We start from the raw sequence: 14590 nt of genomic DNA on the forward strand, positions 1-14590 counted from the left end.
TTTTTCTTCATGTTCATCAGCTTTTAATAAATTAATTTTGACATGTTTAATTTTTTTTCTTTTTTTTGATGAAGTTGAATGTTTGATTTTGCTCATTGTTGATTGTGCATGAGAGTGTACTTTCATGGTACCCAGAAAGCAACAAACTAGGTAAATATGTGTATGGGTGTGTGTATGGCCACACATTCAAATTGTTTTAATGCTAATCATGTGTCATTTCATGACGAGTGAACTGTCCAGTTAACCCAACGATTATTTAATACAATGGCAAAATTACCACATTGAAACCGATTTGGTAAACTCCAATTATTTTACCCATTACCCTTGAAGGCAACGTTTAAAAGATGAACGCTTGAACCTATCAAAGACGATGTGGTCGGGTTGAGAGGAATCACCCCCTTTTAATTTGTCTGCTCATAATGTGAGTCATATACGTATGCAAACCAAAATGCCAGTCTTGCTTATATTGCCTGATGGTCACTGTTTTCCTTTCTTTATTCTGTTAGAGGTTTTCACTTGAAGTTTGACCGTTATAGAGAAACAAATGATTGAATTGTACCTTTTATTTGTCTGTAGGCGTGGTCTGAAAATTTTCATCCTTGTGGTGGGCGCTTTTTGGTTGTATCGCCGTTTCCGTCTGCACAAGATGCATGGTAATGTTAGCTAGCAACATCAGCTCTGCTAGTAAAGTGAATTGGATCGTGTTGTCACTAGAATGTCAAGCATCTGGGAAAAATCACTTTAAAGGTGTGTGTTTATCGACCCACCAACTCCACACATTGGTCAGCTGGTAGCGATACAAGCGCCCAACAGTGAGGAATAATTTTAGCACATCTGTGTAGTAACTATGAAGGAACGCCATAGATAACCGTGGCTAATGCTACTCCGGCTTCCAGCGTTTCTTAGTCCAGATCACCCAACGAAATGTATTACTACCGACAAAACACCGCTAGATCCATCTACAAGAAACAGTGGCGGTAGAAGTAGTCGGCACCAGATAATCTCATCACGCTCACCAGCACACATCTGAGGTAGGTTTAGCTAGCGTGGCTAATGTTGTTTACTAGCTAACCGCTACTACAATACCGTTGCTAGCTATTTAACAGTTGACACACGGAACTCCGGTCCCCCGGTAGCGTGCATAATTTATCAGACTGTTGCTAACACCATGCTAGACACGCTGCGTCCCAGTTCCATGTGTAATGTTTGGTTTGTTAATACTCTTCTATGAATGGCTCATCACACAGCTACATGGTAAATGCCAAAACCAATTTTTCAGTCACGTAGTTTTAAGCTAACGTTACTGCTTGACACGCTGTACCGGATGCACACGGTGTTCACACTAACATTCTGCTTTGTGAAGTTCTGTCTCAGCGGACTGGACAGCTGTCAGCTATCCGGGTGGCTGATCTGCCCAGAACACCGGAGGCCCAGCGCAAGCGGGGAGTGTGAAAACACTCCTCGTTTTGTAGGATGCACGCCACATCGTAAAGGATATTTTTTGCCCATCTGCTGCAAGACAGTTCGGACAGCTTATAGTTGAAACTGGTGCATCAATGAACGAGGAACCACTACAGACCCCTGGCACAGAGCCTGCGGAAGACGATGTGGGACAATGCACAGAAGAGAAGACTAGTGAAGTAGAAATCGCCGCTCAAACACCGTTCGCCTATGAAAGCCCCAAGTTCGAATCCATAGATGGTACCCCAAAGTCCGATCACCTTGATGAGACTCTGACAGAGGACAAGGAGACGAAGGCTTGTGGTGGTGAGCCTCCTATTGACTGGTTCGAGCCCCTTGAGGATGATGATGATTATTTTGATGATCTAGAGGACGAAAGTTTGGCTGGAGAGACTGAGAGTGTGGGAGGCAGTGAAAACGCCTTTAAAAAGGTTTATCAGTAAGTTGAATAATCTTGTTTTGTGTATTTTCAGGTACGCTATCATATCACAGTGAACTGCCCGTTGTTGATATTAGATACAGGAGGCCGTGATCTAAGTGGTCAAAGAGCCGTTTGAACCTGTGAAAGTGGCCTGATTCTGACTTACTTTATCAGGGATCACGACAAGATAAAATAAGATAAGATAGGCTTTATTGATCCCTCAACAGGGAAATTCATTTGTCACAGCGGTACTTCAGGGTAGAAAGTGTGCTAATTTGTAAAAATAGAAAGAATATGCAAATTAAGGATATAGATACAAATAAATACAAAAACTATGTAGCATATACACAATAGAGTACAAATGTATAAAAAGAAATAAAAGATAATGCCTTGTGCAGGGAATGGTTGTAGAAATAACAGGTTCACAGTAGGCGATGTGAGATGTAGTGATCATAAATGTGGTGTCCTGGAGAATGTATGAATATAATATAAATATAGATATTGCACAGATTTTTGATTTAATGGAATAGTTGTACTTCATAGGTGGCGCGAAACAAGTAATCTTGATCTATAATCTGATTCTTATTATTACTTTCCACAGCATATCTGTCTTAAACAGCGATATGGTGCAATCATAATTCAAAGAAGTTTTAAACGTCAAAGCGTTTGTTTAAACGGTGCTTTAGAGACTTATCAAAAGATCTCATGTTATGAGTGCTTCAGTCAAGGGTGCTCAGCAATCTCAGCTGCTGCTTGACCAGCTCAATAATCCTGTCATATGTGAACTATTTGCATATGCACTTAATGTATTTGTTGCCTTTTTTTTTCAGGCTTTCTGTTCCCCGTCGTAGGCGATCGCACCCCGACGAGGGATGGCAGGAGTGGCCTGACCTTGGAAAAGGCTGGAAACGGAAAGAAGTCATTCGACGCTCAGGCTCTAGCGTTGGCCAAAAGGATGTTTATTACATGAGGTAAATCCCTGCTTTTGATTTTCAAATGCTCAATAGCATTTGCGTTTTTCGTCACCTTCCCTTGCTGCATACATTTGCAGTAAACCAAGGTAGCATGCATAAAGAGAAAAAAATTGCATCCTAAGAAAAGAACCAGCTGACGCTCCTATTCGGAGCTCTATCTTTATTTAAATTAATTTTAGAAGTAGTGGTAGTAGTAGTATAGCTGATGCTGCATATACATGTGAGTTGCTGTGATTGTGATGTGACTGAATGCAGTTTAAGATCTACTGCAACCGTAAGAGTAGTAACATAAGTTGGTGCATTTCTGCTCCATAAGAATTTTTGGGACTATTTGGCTGAATAGCTGGTGAGCTATATAGCTGGTGAGTTGTATGCGCCATATATGAAGAAAACAGTTGTAAGTTGTTTTTTATCAGCAAATCATTTCCTGCAAAGGATTAATAAAGTATCTATCATCTATCTTACTTGCTCAGTAACTTTTGTGAATTAAAAAAATGTTTTTTTTTGTTTGTTTGGGGGTTGCTCTTTTATGGCTCCATACACAAGGGACGGATAAAACCTGTGTGCCTGTCAGATATTATATTGAAATAACTGTGCACATGTTGCTGCGATAAAAGGACAAGGGAAAAGCATTGCCTTGAAGAGATGATAGGTGGTTGTATTTAAAACAAGTGTCTCTCTCAGAGTCTGAATCAGAAATACTTTATTGATCCCGAGAGAAATTGAGTGGTCTCAGGTGCTCCACAGTGAAAGTGATAAAATAAATCAATCGGATGAGATTAGCAGGACTACACAAATAAAGATAAAATATTCTTAATAGGTTCAAGTTACAAACAAATAGGACCAGATGGATGGTGAGACGACAAGAAGTGAGTTAGTATTGTGTTCTCCCCGGACCGAGTTATACAGTCCGATCGCCACAGGCAAGAATGGCCTCCTATGACACTCAGTAGTGCACCTCAGTGGAATCAGTCTCCTGCTGAATGAGCTCCTGCAGTTGGTCAGCATGTCATGGAGTGGGTGAGAGGTGATGTTAAGAATTGCATCTTGGACAGCATTCTCCTCTGCGACACCATCGTCACAGTCGAGCTCCAACCCCATAACCCTGCTGGCCTTACGGTGTCAGCCACCCTAAGACTCTTAAAACGTCTTGACCATTTCAAGAGCAATATTAGTTTAACCGTTTGTTTGTTGTTCAGCTTTTTTTAAAATGTTTTTTTTTTTTTTTTTTTGTTTCCTCTCAAATTAACAGTCCTCTGGGTGAGCGAGTCAGAAGCAGAGTAGAGTTGGTTACCGTACTCGAGGGAGTTCTAGACCTGTCCAAATTTGAATATAAGACGGGGAAGTTCTACGACGGCAACGGAACGCCAGTGAGAATACGAACCAGAATTAAGGTACCGTTGTGTTTCTAACATCACTTGAAAAGTCAGGTGGCTCAGACATACGAGCTGCACTACAGTTAGCTGTCGTATTCTGAACCATCAGAGAAAATTGCAGGAGTGTTCTTCATCAGAGTCCAGCTGGATGGAGCACGGAGAGGGGGCCGACACACCGGACTCCCACCACAGGCTCACCCCAAGCCAGTGGACCAAATCCCCCCACTCAAACACAACGGGTTACTCCATGGAGAGCATGATGGGGTCTGCAAACCAAGATGCTTACAATGAGAGTCCTTTCTCTGAAAACAAAATCAAACTCCCCATCCCATCGTCGTCAAGATCCCACCCACTCCCCTCCATTAATGGAGACATCGGGTCAGAGGAGAACATTCTGTAAGTGCATCTTCATATTTCTTATACAAGTGAGCCCTATAATATATAAAGTGACCTGAAAGGCTTTATTTTATAATACAAAGACTGAGCCTTATGATGTTTCTCCACAGGGTTTGTGCCAAATGTGGCATCTCCTTTATAGGAACGTGGTATGATAAGCAAAGGAAAAGGCCCTGTTGTCCCTCGTGCTGGGGTACGTTGACTCCAACTTAAGAATCTGTAGTTGGTCCCCCCCCCCCCCAAAAAAAAATAAAAAAATAAAATGGGCTGTATGTTGACATTTAACTTGACTTTCTTTTCTTTCTTCAACAGCATCGAAGACAAAAGAACATCCGATGATTCGTTTCCGAAAGGTAAATCATCATCAATTTCGTCCATGTCAGAATGAAAAATCAGAGTGTGCGCTCTAATAATTTACTTACCAACAGTTATAATTTAAAGTTCTTAACCTACCGGCGCTATCTTTTCAATGGCAACTAAAACACTGATACATCATCACCATTTTTTTAATTCCTCTGATTGGATCAACAATAATGCAAATTTTCAGCTCTCACATCTGCAGGAATTCATAGTGGAAACATTATTTTAAGATACAGGGCACTTACGTAAGCTACAACTCAGGCTTTCTTCTCTGACAAGCATTGAACTTCAAGTGATGGAGCACCACAAATAGAATAGCTTTTATTGTCACTGGATTTCAGAAACACAATAAAATTGACATAAGCTTACAAACTGTCATGCGTTATTTTTACAAATAGTAATAGCTGCATCAGCCTTTTATTTTCTCTTGCAAATTGTGATTCCCAAAAGTTGGGATCAGAGCATCTCATAGTCATTTAACAAACAATGATCAGCAGTTACGTTGAAACACAATTTTTTAAATTTGTGTTTTTTTTTTTAATGAGAAATTAATACCAGTTTTGTTTTTGGTAAAGTTAAGATACTTTTTATCAAGGGCTAAAAAAAAACTTATTGGCATTTGAATCAATAATGGAATGAGTGCTTTAAGCTAACATTGTTCTCTCCATCTGCAGTGGATTCCCTGCGGTCAGTGTGTGGGCTGTCACAATACCGTCAATTGCGGGCAGTGTGCCAACTGTAAGCATGGCCTACAGAGCCCTGAGTCCCGAAAACGTATCTGCAGGAAACGGAAATGCATATGTCCAATTCGGAAGGTAGGCAGGTGGTCATGTAACTCTAATGTAACTATCATGTGGCTCATTGTTTTTATGGGTTACACTTCTTCCTGAAATATTCATACTAAGTGTTCCACCAGGGTCCTGGAAGTGGAGGCTTTACACAGAAAAAAGCTTATATTGAGCCTCCTGAAATATATGAAGACAGCTTGAGTTTCCAGGTAAATAAAGCCTGTGCAATTTTAAGTGTTTACTGGGCTGATGATATTGAGTTAACTTCAAGCAGTCAGCCTTCACTCTCCAACTGGCTGCATTAATAATGACTGTTTATAGCTTTTGTCATTGTAAGCAATCGCCTTTTAAATACACAATGATCCATTTTGAGGCCAATATCAGATTTCATTTCTGTTATATCAAATTTGTATTTTGAATGTCTGTGCAGTACCACACTGTTAATGTGTAAATACAATGTGGACCATGTGGTTAACTGCTGTTGCACACAAACTTTTTGAGATATGACGGGCTGAAAAAGTGAACAAGTTGAAATTAAAAAAAAATGGAGCCAGTGGGTTGATTTTGCCTCTATTCCTGCAGCATCCGAGTCTCAAAAGTAGCGACACAGAAAACCTCTCACTCAGCGTGGATGTCGACGATGAAGACGACATGTCAACCGACGATGACGATGATGTGAGTGATTCTGTTTCTCTTTTTACTTCATTAAAAAACACAAACTCTTTATGTATTCCTCTTTTTGGGCAATCAATATTTAAGAGTCCCAGTTATTTCTTAAAAACAGTAGATATTTCAGTGAAAGAAACCACATGGGAAATTACACAGTAAAAAAGATTTTAAACCCCCCCTTTGTTTTGCTGTCAGTGCGGCAAAAAAGATAACATTAGAAAATGTCAGGATATTTAATGGGGCATATGATTCACTGGAATAAACCAGTTAGTTATTCAGTATTTGAGGGACTTGCCATATTTTCTCATGTCTTCGTTATTGCTCATCACTAAAAAAAAATATATATATATAATTTTGATCCAGTTTTATGATGTAGTGATATGTTATTCAGTTGATATCTTTCTTTTATTCAGCCTTTGATTCCCCAGGTTTACGTTTTAATTTCAATATCTTTATTTCAAGGGAGCTCTGGCCATGATGGGAGTCTGACAAGCAAACAAATTAAACACATAAATTCCCAAAGTTTAAAAGTACCAATTAAAACCCTCAAGTTATCCACACAAAAGTAAACATACAGTACCAGCCCAAGAACTTTGAAATGCGCATTTAAACAACAAAACAGAACTTTATGACAGAATACTCCATCACAGAAATGATCAGTTAATGCATTATTAAAGATGGCGGGAAGGTTTTTGTATTTGTTTACATAATGTCTGTGCTGAAAATTGCATGCTAAATGATCCCACCCTTGTTCACAGTGGCATAAGAAGAGGAAGCGACGTTCCTGCGGCGAATGTAAAGCCTGCCTCTGCAGGAAAGACTGCGGCACGTGCGACTTCTGCATAGACAAACCCAAGTTTGGTGGGAGCAACAAAAAGAGGCAGAAGTGTCGCCTGCGCCAGTGTCAGAGACAAGCTATGGTAAGAGACCAGAGGTGTGGGTTTTGAGTGAGTCCAGCTCTCTTTTTTGCAAATGATTTGGAGTTGATTTCAGAGCATTGGAAATTTTGTTTATCTGGCAGAGGCATTTGCTGCCCTTCCAGATGGCTCAAGGCGACTACACGGCAGATAACCCGTTGCTGCCTGGCAGACCGAGGCCTCACTACACGTACAGTCGAAAGACATCGCTGAAGAAGAGTAATCACCTACAAGCTGCAGTGGATTTCTCTGACAATGATGACGATGACAGTAACTTTCAGGCAGTGAGTTATCTTCAATTGAGCTCTTAATCTTTCTTCTCTTCAATTGCTGTCTTTTTTTTTTTTAACTTTATTTGCTTTTCTCGTGTTATACGTGTATGGTTGAAGATGAGCTGGAACTCCGAGTCTGCCAGTAGCAGCAAACACGCCTTTGAGATGGTCCTGAGTAACCACCATTCATCTATGCAGGTTTGGAAGTGGAGTGTCCTTTGCTCATTTTTTTTTAAATTAAAAAGAAACCCAACTCAAATCACTGGACGAAATGTTAATATATCGGTGTGTTTCTGCAGCTAAATAATTCAGGCTTTGGTGTGAGAAACGGACATCCCGACAGCGGTCGCCACCTCAGCAGCAATCACAGCTCTCATCCGGTTAGTTCATTTTTTACTCATTTTCAGAACGCCCTCTTAGAATCAAGATACAAACCGTGATGGTTAGCCACTCTATTTTAATGCAGGTCCGTTGTTGATGTCAGGAGACAGCGGCCCAGCGGCCCAATACACTTCAATAGACCAGAGGGATCATTAGAAATCCCAAAACGCATTGACATTCTATTGTTTGTGCAAACTTTACCAAACAAAGGCGGTCTAGTGCTTGTGTAATACCTGGAAGGCATGCCAACATCCTTTTCAGAGTGATCTGAGGTATAACACAACAATATCACCATGTAGTGCAACTTGGCCCCTTTTACACAGGCACTAATTTGAGCCGCGTGCTTATAGTGGGCATTTCCTTCAATCCTGCGTCTGTATATTTATATACAGATGGTAAATGGCAATTATGACGCAATATTCCCGTCTCGGAACTGGCTGCAAGGGACTGAGGACTCTCATCCATTCCTTTCCTCCTTGGCTGGTGTTTTGTCTTGCTGATCTTCAGCTCTCCGCTGTGGCCCACTTCAATTTTACAGCGAATTATTATGAAGCGAGACGAACATAGAGCTCTGAGCAATCTCACTTGTCTAAATCAAACAGCATCATATATAGATAGGAGGTAAATCAAAGCTGGTTGTACAGCATCATTTCCATCAGCATCTTAGAGATCTGTTTATTATAATTAAAAACCCAGTTGAGCGGATATTGATACCCTCTACTGATTGTATGCAATCGTTTTGCAATTTCATATTATTTACTTAATGTTTTATTTGAAATGTGTTTTTCATTTCTATTGACTGAGGTAGTCCACCAGTATATTTTGCAACCACTCATGGTTGCTAAGCTAACTAATGGGGGCAGCTAGGTCTCCATCCCAGAAAGGGGGGAAGAGCATCTTGGATCTCTTGCTTTATCGCAGAGTTCCTGTGAATCAGGTGGAAAGTTCTGTGTTCATATAAGCTCATGATTCCACTCTTCTGAATGAAGGACGAGCTCAGCAGATGTGATGGGGACAAACCTCACAGAGGCGTGGACATTCAGAGACATGCTGAAGAAGATGAGGAGCTTCCCATGGTAAGGGGGGCTGGGGGGAGGTCTTTGTTTGGGAGCATGTTGTCGATAGTCATCATGATCCCCACCTATGTGTTTTTTTTTTTTTTTCCATGATGTTCCTCTACGCAGATCACACAGATCTTCAGTTTGGCGGACACTCCATCCGGGAGCAGCATGGACCTTGAAAACCAGTTAATGAATTTGCTGAACTCTATACGCACCACCACACTGCCGATTCTATGGTATGCCATAATGGTGGCAGGCCCGCAGCTCCAGCTCATCCAGTGCTCAAAACAGTCCAACATGGCCGACACCACAGTACGAATCGACCCAGGATTTGTGTATCAGGTAACTGTGCAAAAGCAGCCCTTGCTCCCGACGCACCCATTATACGATGACTATCCAGCGCGCTTGACCTCTGTGACTCATGTGGTGAATCTGCTGCTCGGGCTAGAGAAGTATGTGGTGTGCCAAGGACTGCCACCCAAAGAACCATTGAGTAGCGCAGAGCCGGTGACTTTGGAGCGAGCGTCAACGTGTGACTTTTTGGTGAAGAAAAAGGCGAGCATATGTTCCAGCTGCAGAGAGCTGCGGAAATAAGGACGGCTAACCTCAATGGACAGAATAAATCTCTTACCGCACCGGAGACCACCAAGAAATACTCTGGTTGTCCGCTACCATTTGTTTCCTTTTTGGTTCCTGATTTTTCTTTTTTTTTTTTTTTCTTTTTTTTTTTTTAATATATACATATGTGACACTGAGATTTACCTCTGGACTGTAATGATAAAAACTGACTATTCGAAAGAAAAAAAAAAAAATCACCAAAGGCATTCCATGAGCTGCGACATGATGATTAAGGATTAATAGTCTTTTCTCAGATGTCCTCTCGTCGTCCTCTGTTTTGCGACTGTTACTTCAGAGATTGAGCAAAATGATGGGTTGAGCTGTAATGACCAGCCCACTGTGTGGTTCTGGCGGCCGATCCACTCTTACTCGGGGAATCGATACCCCTCACCATTAATATTCTTGGGTGCTCAATTCTTTCACCAGGTGTATCTGTCTGCCCAAAAGAAAGCCTTATCAGCGATTAAGCTTCTAATCCTCCTACTAGTCAACATTGCCATCATGTTCCGATTACCCGTGTTGAGCAGAGTGGCCAAGGACATCGATGGTTCTTTTGGACAAAACCTTCCATTTTAAAGTAAACCATATAACCTTCACAACAGGTGCGGTTTCATGAACATACAGCGATTGCTGAGTCCGTGATGCTAACACCGCGACTTGAACTCAAGTCGTACCAAGTAGCCCCCCCGCCCCTCCAACTGCCTGCCCTTTGTCTTAGACTGTTATTGCATTTGTCTACTTATATAAAACACTGGAAGTTTAGAATTCCATGAGTGAAAAGTGCAAGGATAATTGCAAGTAAAACGCCCCCCTCAGCTCCACAGCAGTTTTAAGAGGTTCTTCGGGCCACAGTAATTTTTGCAGCTCAACTTGCGAAGCAAAATGAGCAAACTGTTAAACATGGCAAAGCTGTCTTGGAACAGTGACTGCTGGCGGATACGAGACTTTTTTTTTTTTTGTCATTACATTTATTTTTCAGTAGTGGAGAAATAACTGCTTTCCTGGCAAAGCTACGATGTTGTACCTTTTCATGTCAACTCAAGGCTGTAACTGCTGCTAAACATGTTTACCTGGTTTTGAACAAATCTAACTCGTTATCACAATGTACATTGTTATCATGTCTTGATTTCTTCCAATTAGAGCCAGTGATTTAACTAAGATATGACAACGTTTATTGTTGAACGCCATGTCATTAAAATACTGTACATCTGTTGTGATGCATTAAGTTCAATTAATAGTTTAATCTTTAAACTGCTGGCTTGGAAAACACTCAAGTCCTAGAAAGATATTTATTTTCCACAGTGTTAACTTTTTTTGGGCTGACGCAGATACTTTTTTTTTCATTGGCAGATTTTTAGATCCGAAATGTGCTGACATTTGACAAACCAAAACAGCTTTGCGTATATGTAGAATTTTTTTTTTTTTCCAGAAGCAATATCCTCAAATAAAACTGAGTTTGTAGTCAAAAGCTATCAGATGTATTTATTGAATTGATAAGTGATTCCATTTTTGTTCTTGACTAGTATGATGATTGGTATTTATAGTATTTTCACATTTTTAAGAATTTAAAGACTATTGAAGATGTAAATCAAATTTTTTTGGCCTGTCCCTCTTCCATTGCAACAAGTATGGGCTAGTGATTTTAACAATGTGAAAGTTTATGTCTTCTTTACCCATGAGATTTATTTTTTTTATCTTGGTTTTCTCAAGTAACTGTGCAAATTTAGAATTATGTGGGCTCTGTTTATTGTCCAGTTCTCACCGTATCGGTTCAGAACCTGCTGTTTAAGTCTTTGAACATATTTTCAGAAGTGACATAGGCAGTTTTTCTGACCATGTTCAAATAAACTTTTCTTGATGAGCCCTCTTCATTTTTATCAGACACTGTCAGATGAGTATGAAGAAAAGTGTGTGTGGGGCCTTATTTATTTATTTATTTGTTTGTTTATATTTTGTTTCTTATCCGGCATTCTCCCACAGTGATCCTCAATAATTCCAAAATTTTAACTCACATGAGCTGCTGGTTCTCTGGACTTGTTACAAAACCAAAAGATTCTGAGACCTCAGGGAAGTGATTAAGATTCCCTTTTCTTCTCAAGGAGAAATGAACTGTGCGACTTAAAGCACATTCAGCTGTGTCAAAGTGACTTGGCTTGATTGTGTTCTTAACTAGCCATCGCACTGATCCAGTGACTGTATAATCTGGATTTGCAGACCCCAGAAGCATCTCATTTCTCTTCAGACCTGATATTTTTTAGTGAAACCTATTGAATAAATTATGTTCATTGAGTCACAATATTAAGCATAATCCACATACGGCCCAGGGGTGCCATGTGATTAGGATAATTTTCTATGCAGATTACTAACTGGAACGGGTACAAACAGGTGCAAAGTAAACGGTTGATCAGACACAAATTAAAATGCATGAGGCCCCTGGGAACTAAACTGCAAAACAAGAAGAACTAAATGTATTAACTTTTTATTTAACATCAACCATTCATTTCAATGGAGTTTTATTGTGCTTGCCAATCGTTCACTACATTTGATAACATTGTCAATGTTGTCATTGTCCCTCACATTAATGTCCTTTTCTGATGTTTTGAGCATACAATAATAAAGCTTTTTACTCTAAAGATAAAGTTGGAGTGGGAGGGTGGACCTCCAACTCCTATCCTAGATTTCAAAATAACTCGCGCTCCATATTATGAGAGGTCATTCGCAGTACAGGGGCCCCGCAGGGAATAATATCTGGCAGCGGTCCTCTTCAACCTCCTCACTTCAGACTTCAGTTCACTAAACTCATCCAAGCATTATCACGGCTAGAAATGATCAGGGAAAAATAACTGATCACGACTGGACAGATGACACTAATACTATACAGGCCCAAGCATATCCTTTCTGTTGAGGAGACACGACTTAGTGTCCCTCTGACTTTTTATCACAGTATGGTAAAATCTGGCATTCTCTGCTGTATTGTAATGGCAGCAGCAAGAAGGAAACTGATAAACTGATCAAGGCCACCCCTCCAGCAGCATCCCCTTGAGCTTGTGTTTGGGGTGGGTGAGTGGAGGATGAGGACTAAATTGTCATCGATAGCGAGTTCAGCATGTCTAGGACACCCTGTTACCACTGGATAGCACTTTCAATGACAGGCTGCTTCAGACTGTGACTTTAAGACAGCAAATCATTCGACCCAGTGCACTAACTACATGCACACATTCGTCCAACCTTTTATTTATTTACATCTCTCATATATCATTAGCAATACCCTCTATTGTACATTTTCATCTCACATATTTCAAAATATTTCTGTGTTTGTGATTATATTTTCTTTTGTATATGTTGTTCGTGCACTTAATTTCTTTGGAATTGTTGTCTTTTGTGTGTTTGATGCAGCTTTTCATTTGGATAAAGACTGTAATGTCTGAGATCTAAACTGCTGATTGAAGTGCTATAATTACTTTCTATACAGAAGAATCAAAACAGAACAAAAAGCAAACACATATACATACCCACACACACATACAAAAAAAACATATGTATGTATGTATTTATACACACATACATATATATGTGTGTGTTATATTTATATAAATGATCTCTAAATAATGATTTAAAGTATCAATCTATCCAATATACACAAAAACAAGCTGAAAACATGTCAAAAATAACCAAATAGTCATAAATATAGCTTTGAAAAACAGCAGCCACCAACACAAATTACCTCAAATATTGATAGAAGACTGTGGGAGGAAACCCGAAAAACCAAAAGGAAACCAATGCAGACATGGGGAAAACATAAAATCTCCACACAGAAAGGGAGAATAGAACCAGGGTCCTTCGTGATTTATATCACACATTCATTATCGGAAATTAATTTTTGTCAGAGACTGCTTAGAACAGGGGTGGGCAAACTACGGCCCGCGGGCCACATCCGGCCCGTTGGTCTTTTTAATCTGGCCCACCAAAGATTGGTACAGAATTCATACTTGATGTGAATGATTGAATGATTGGATCAATGAATGTGGGAGCTCAAACAGGAGATTATTTCATTTTGGGAACCACTTTGAAACACTTGAGAATTTTCCTGAACTAAATGACACAGATTGCTTTGTGATTTAGCCTTTTCTGTGGATATACTGACACACGTGACTGATCTAGACGTGGAGCTACGACAAAAACGTAGTTTGTGCATGAAATGCAAGCAAATGTCAGAGTCTTCAAAACCAAGCCGGTTTTATTTTCAAATGTCAGACACTGTTCAGACAAATGACGAGTCTCATATGTACTGTTAACAAATGCGTTTTTTTTTTTTTTTGATATATATGTATGGTATCTTGTGCTGACCCGGCCCATCTGTCAAATTTTAAAAGTCAATGTGGCCCCTGAGCCAAAATGTTTGCCCACCCCTGGGTTAGAATACGCTGCGTCCACTGACGTCTCTTCTTCATATTTGAACGGTAAATGTCAATTTTTTTTTAGCGATTTTGAAAAAAAAAAAAAAATTGAGAATGGCGAACCTAGATGGAAAATACTTTATAGTACAAATCACTGAATAAATATAACCATTTAATTTATTTTTTCATTTTGCATTTTTTTCTTTCCGTGATGACAGGTGAGGCCCGGCCTCCCTCTGCCTCTACTGGCTGGACGTCACTGGCATTCATGTCAAATGGGGTGGCTCTCCATCAGCGGTTCACCATGGGCCTCCGAAAATGTTTTCCTATGGCCTTGTACATAAAAAAGGCTGTATATTATACAGCCCGTATATTATACAGGCTTTTTAATGCCTGTTTATGCCTGTAGCGGTTGGGAAGCTATGGCTGGCGGGCCATATATGGCTCTTCCGGGGATGGCATATGGCTCCCAGACAATTTTGAGTTGAAAAAAAAAATC

At 40.1% G+C, this 14590-nt stretch overlaps 1 protein-coding gene across 5 annotated transcripts; it reads left to right on the forward strand.

Moving 5' to 3' along the window:
• Nucleotides 1-23: 23 nt before the first annotated feature.
• Nucleotides 24-11555, forward strand: mbd1b (methyl-CpG binding domain protein 1b). 5 transcript variants are annotated; one of them, XM_086168769.1, is made up of 16 exons: nt 24-1031; nt 1364-1900; nt 2713-2853; nt 4109-4250; nt 4342-4628; nt 4739-4821; nt 4941-4981; nt 5663-5803; nt 5905-5985; nt 6359-6451; nt 7204-7365; nt 7467-7646; nt 7752-7832; nt 7934-8014; nt 9005-9091; nt 9200-11555. In XM_086168769.1, the coding sequence occupies exons 2-16, from the start codon at nt 1557-1559 to the stop codon at nt 9668-9670; spliced, it is 2415 nt and encodes an 804-aa protein (XP_086024895.1). In that variant the 5' UTR covers nt 24-1031; nt 1364-1556; the 3' UTR covers nt 9671-11555. The 5 variants fall into 5 exon arrangements, with proteins under 5 accessions (XP_086024895.1, XP_086024899.1, XP_086024898.1 ...); XM_086168773.1 differs by having other exon boundaries at nt 7488-7646; XM_086168772.1 differs by having other exon boundaries at nt 4354-4628.
• Nucleotides 11556-14590: the final 3035 nt, after the last annotated feature.

This window comes from Fistularia commersonii, chromosome 21 (assembly GCF_037954325.1).
Source record: "Fistularia commersonii isolate RoL2024-O1a breed Wild chromosome 21, RoL_Fcom_v1.0, whole genome shotgun sequence".
Classification (NCBI taxonomy): Eukaryota; Metazoa; Chordata; class Actinopteri; order Syngnathiformes; family Fistulariidae; genus Fistularia; species Fistularia commersonii.

Bases quoted from the DNA above. Each gene is read 5' to 3' on its own strand.
- mbd1b (XM_086168769.1), top strand. From the start codon at position 1,557: ATGAACGAGGAACCACTACAGACCCCTGGCACAGAGCCTGCGGAAGAC. The intron at 1,901-2,712 runs GTAAGTTGAATA...TTTTTTTTTCAG, and splicing joins GCCTTTAAAAAGGTTTATCA to GCTTTCTGTTCCCCGTCGTA. The intron at 4,251-4,341 runs GTACCGTTGTGT...CTGAACCATCAG, and splicing joins GAATACGAACCAGAATTAAG to AGAAAATTGCAGGAGTGTTC.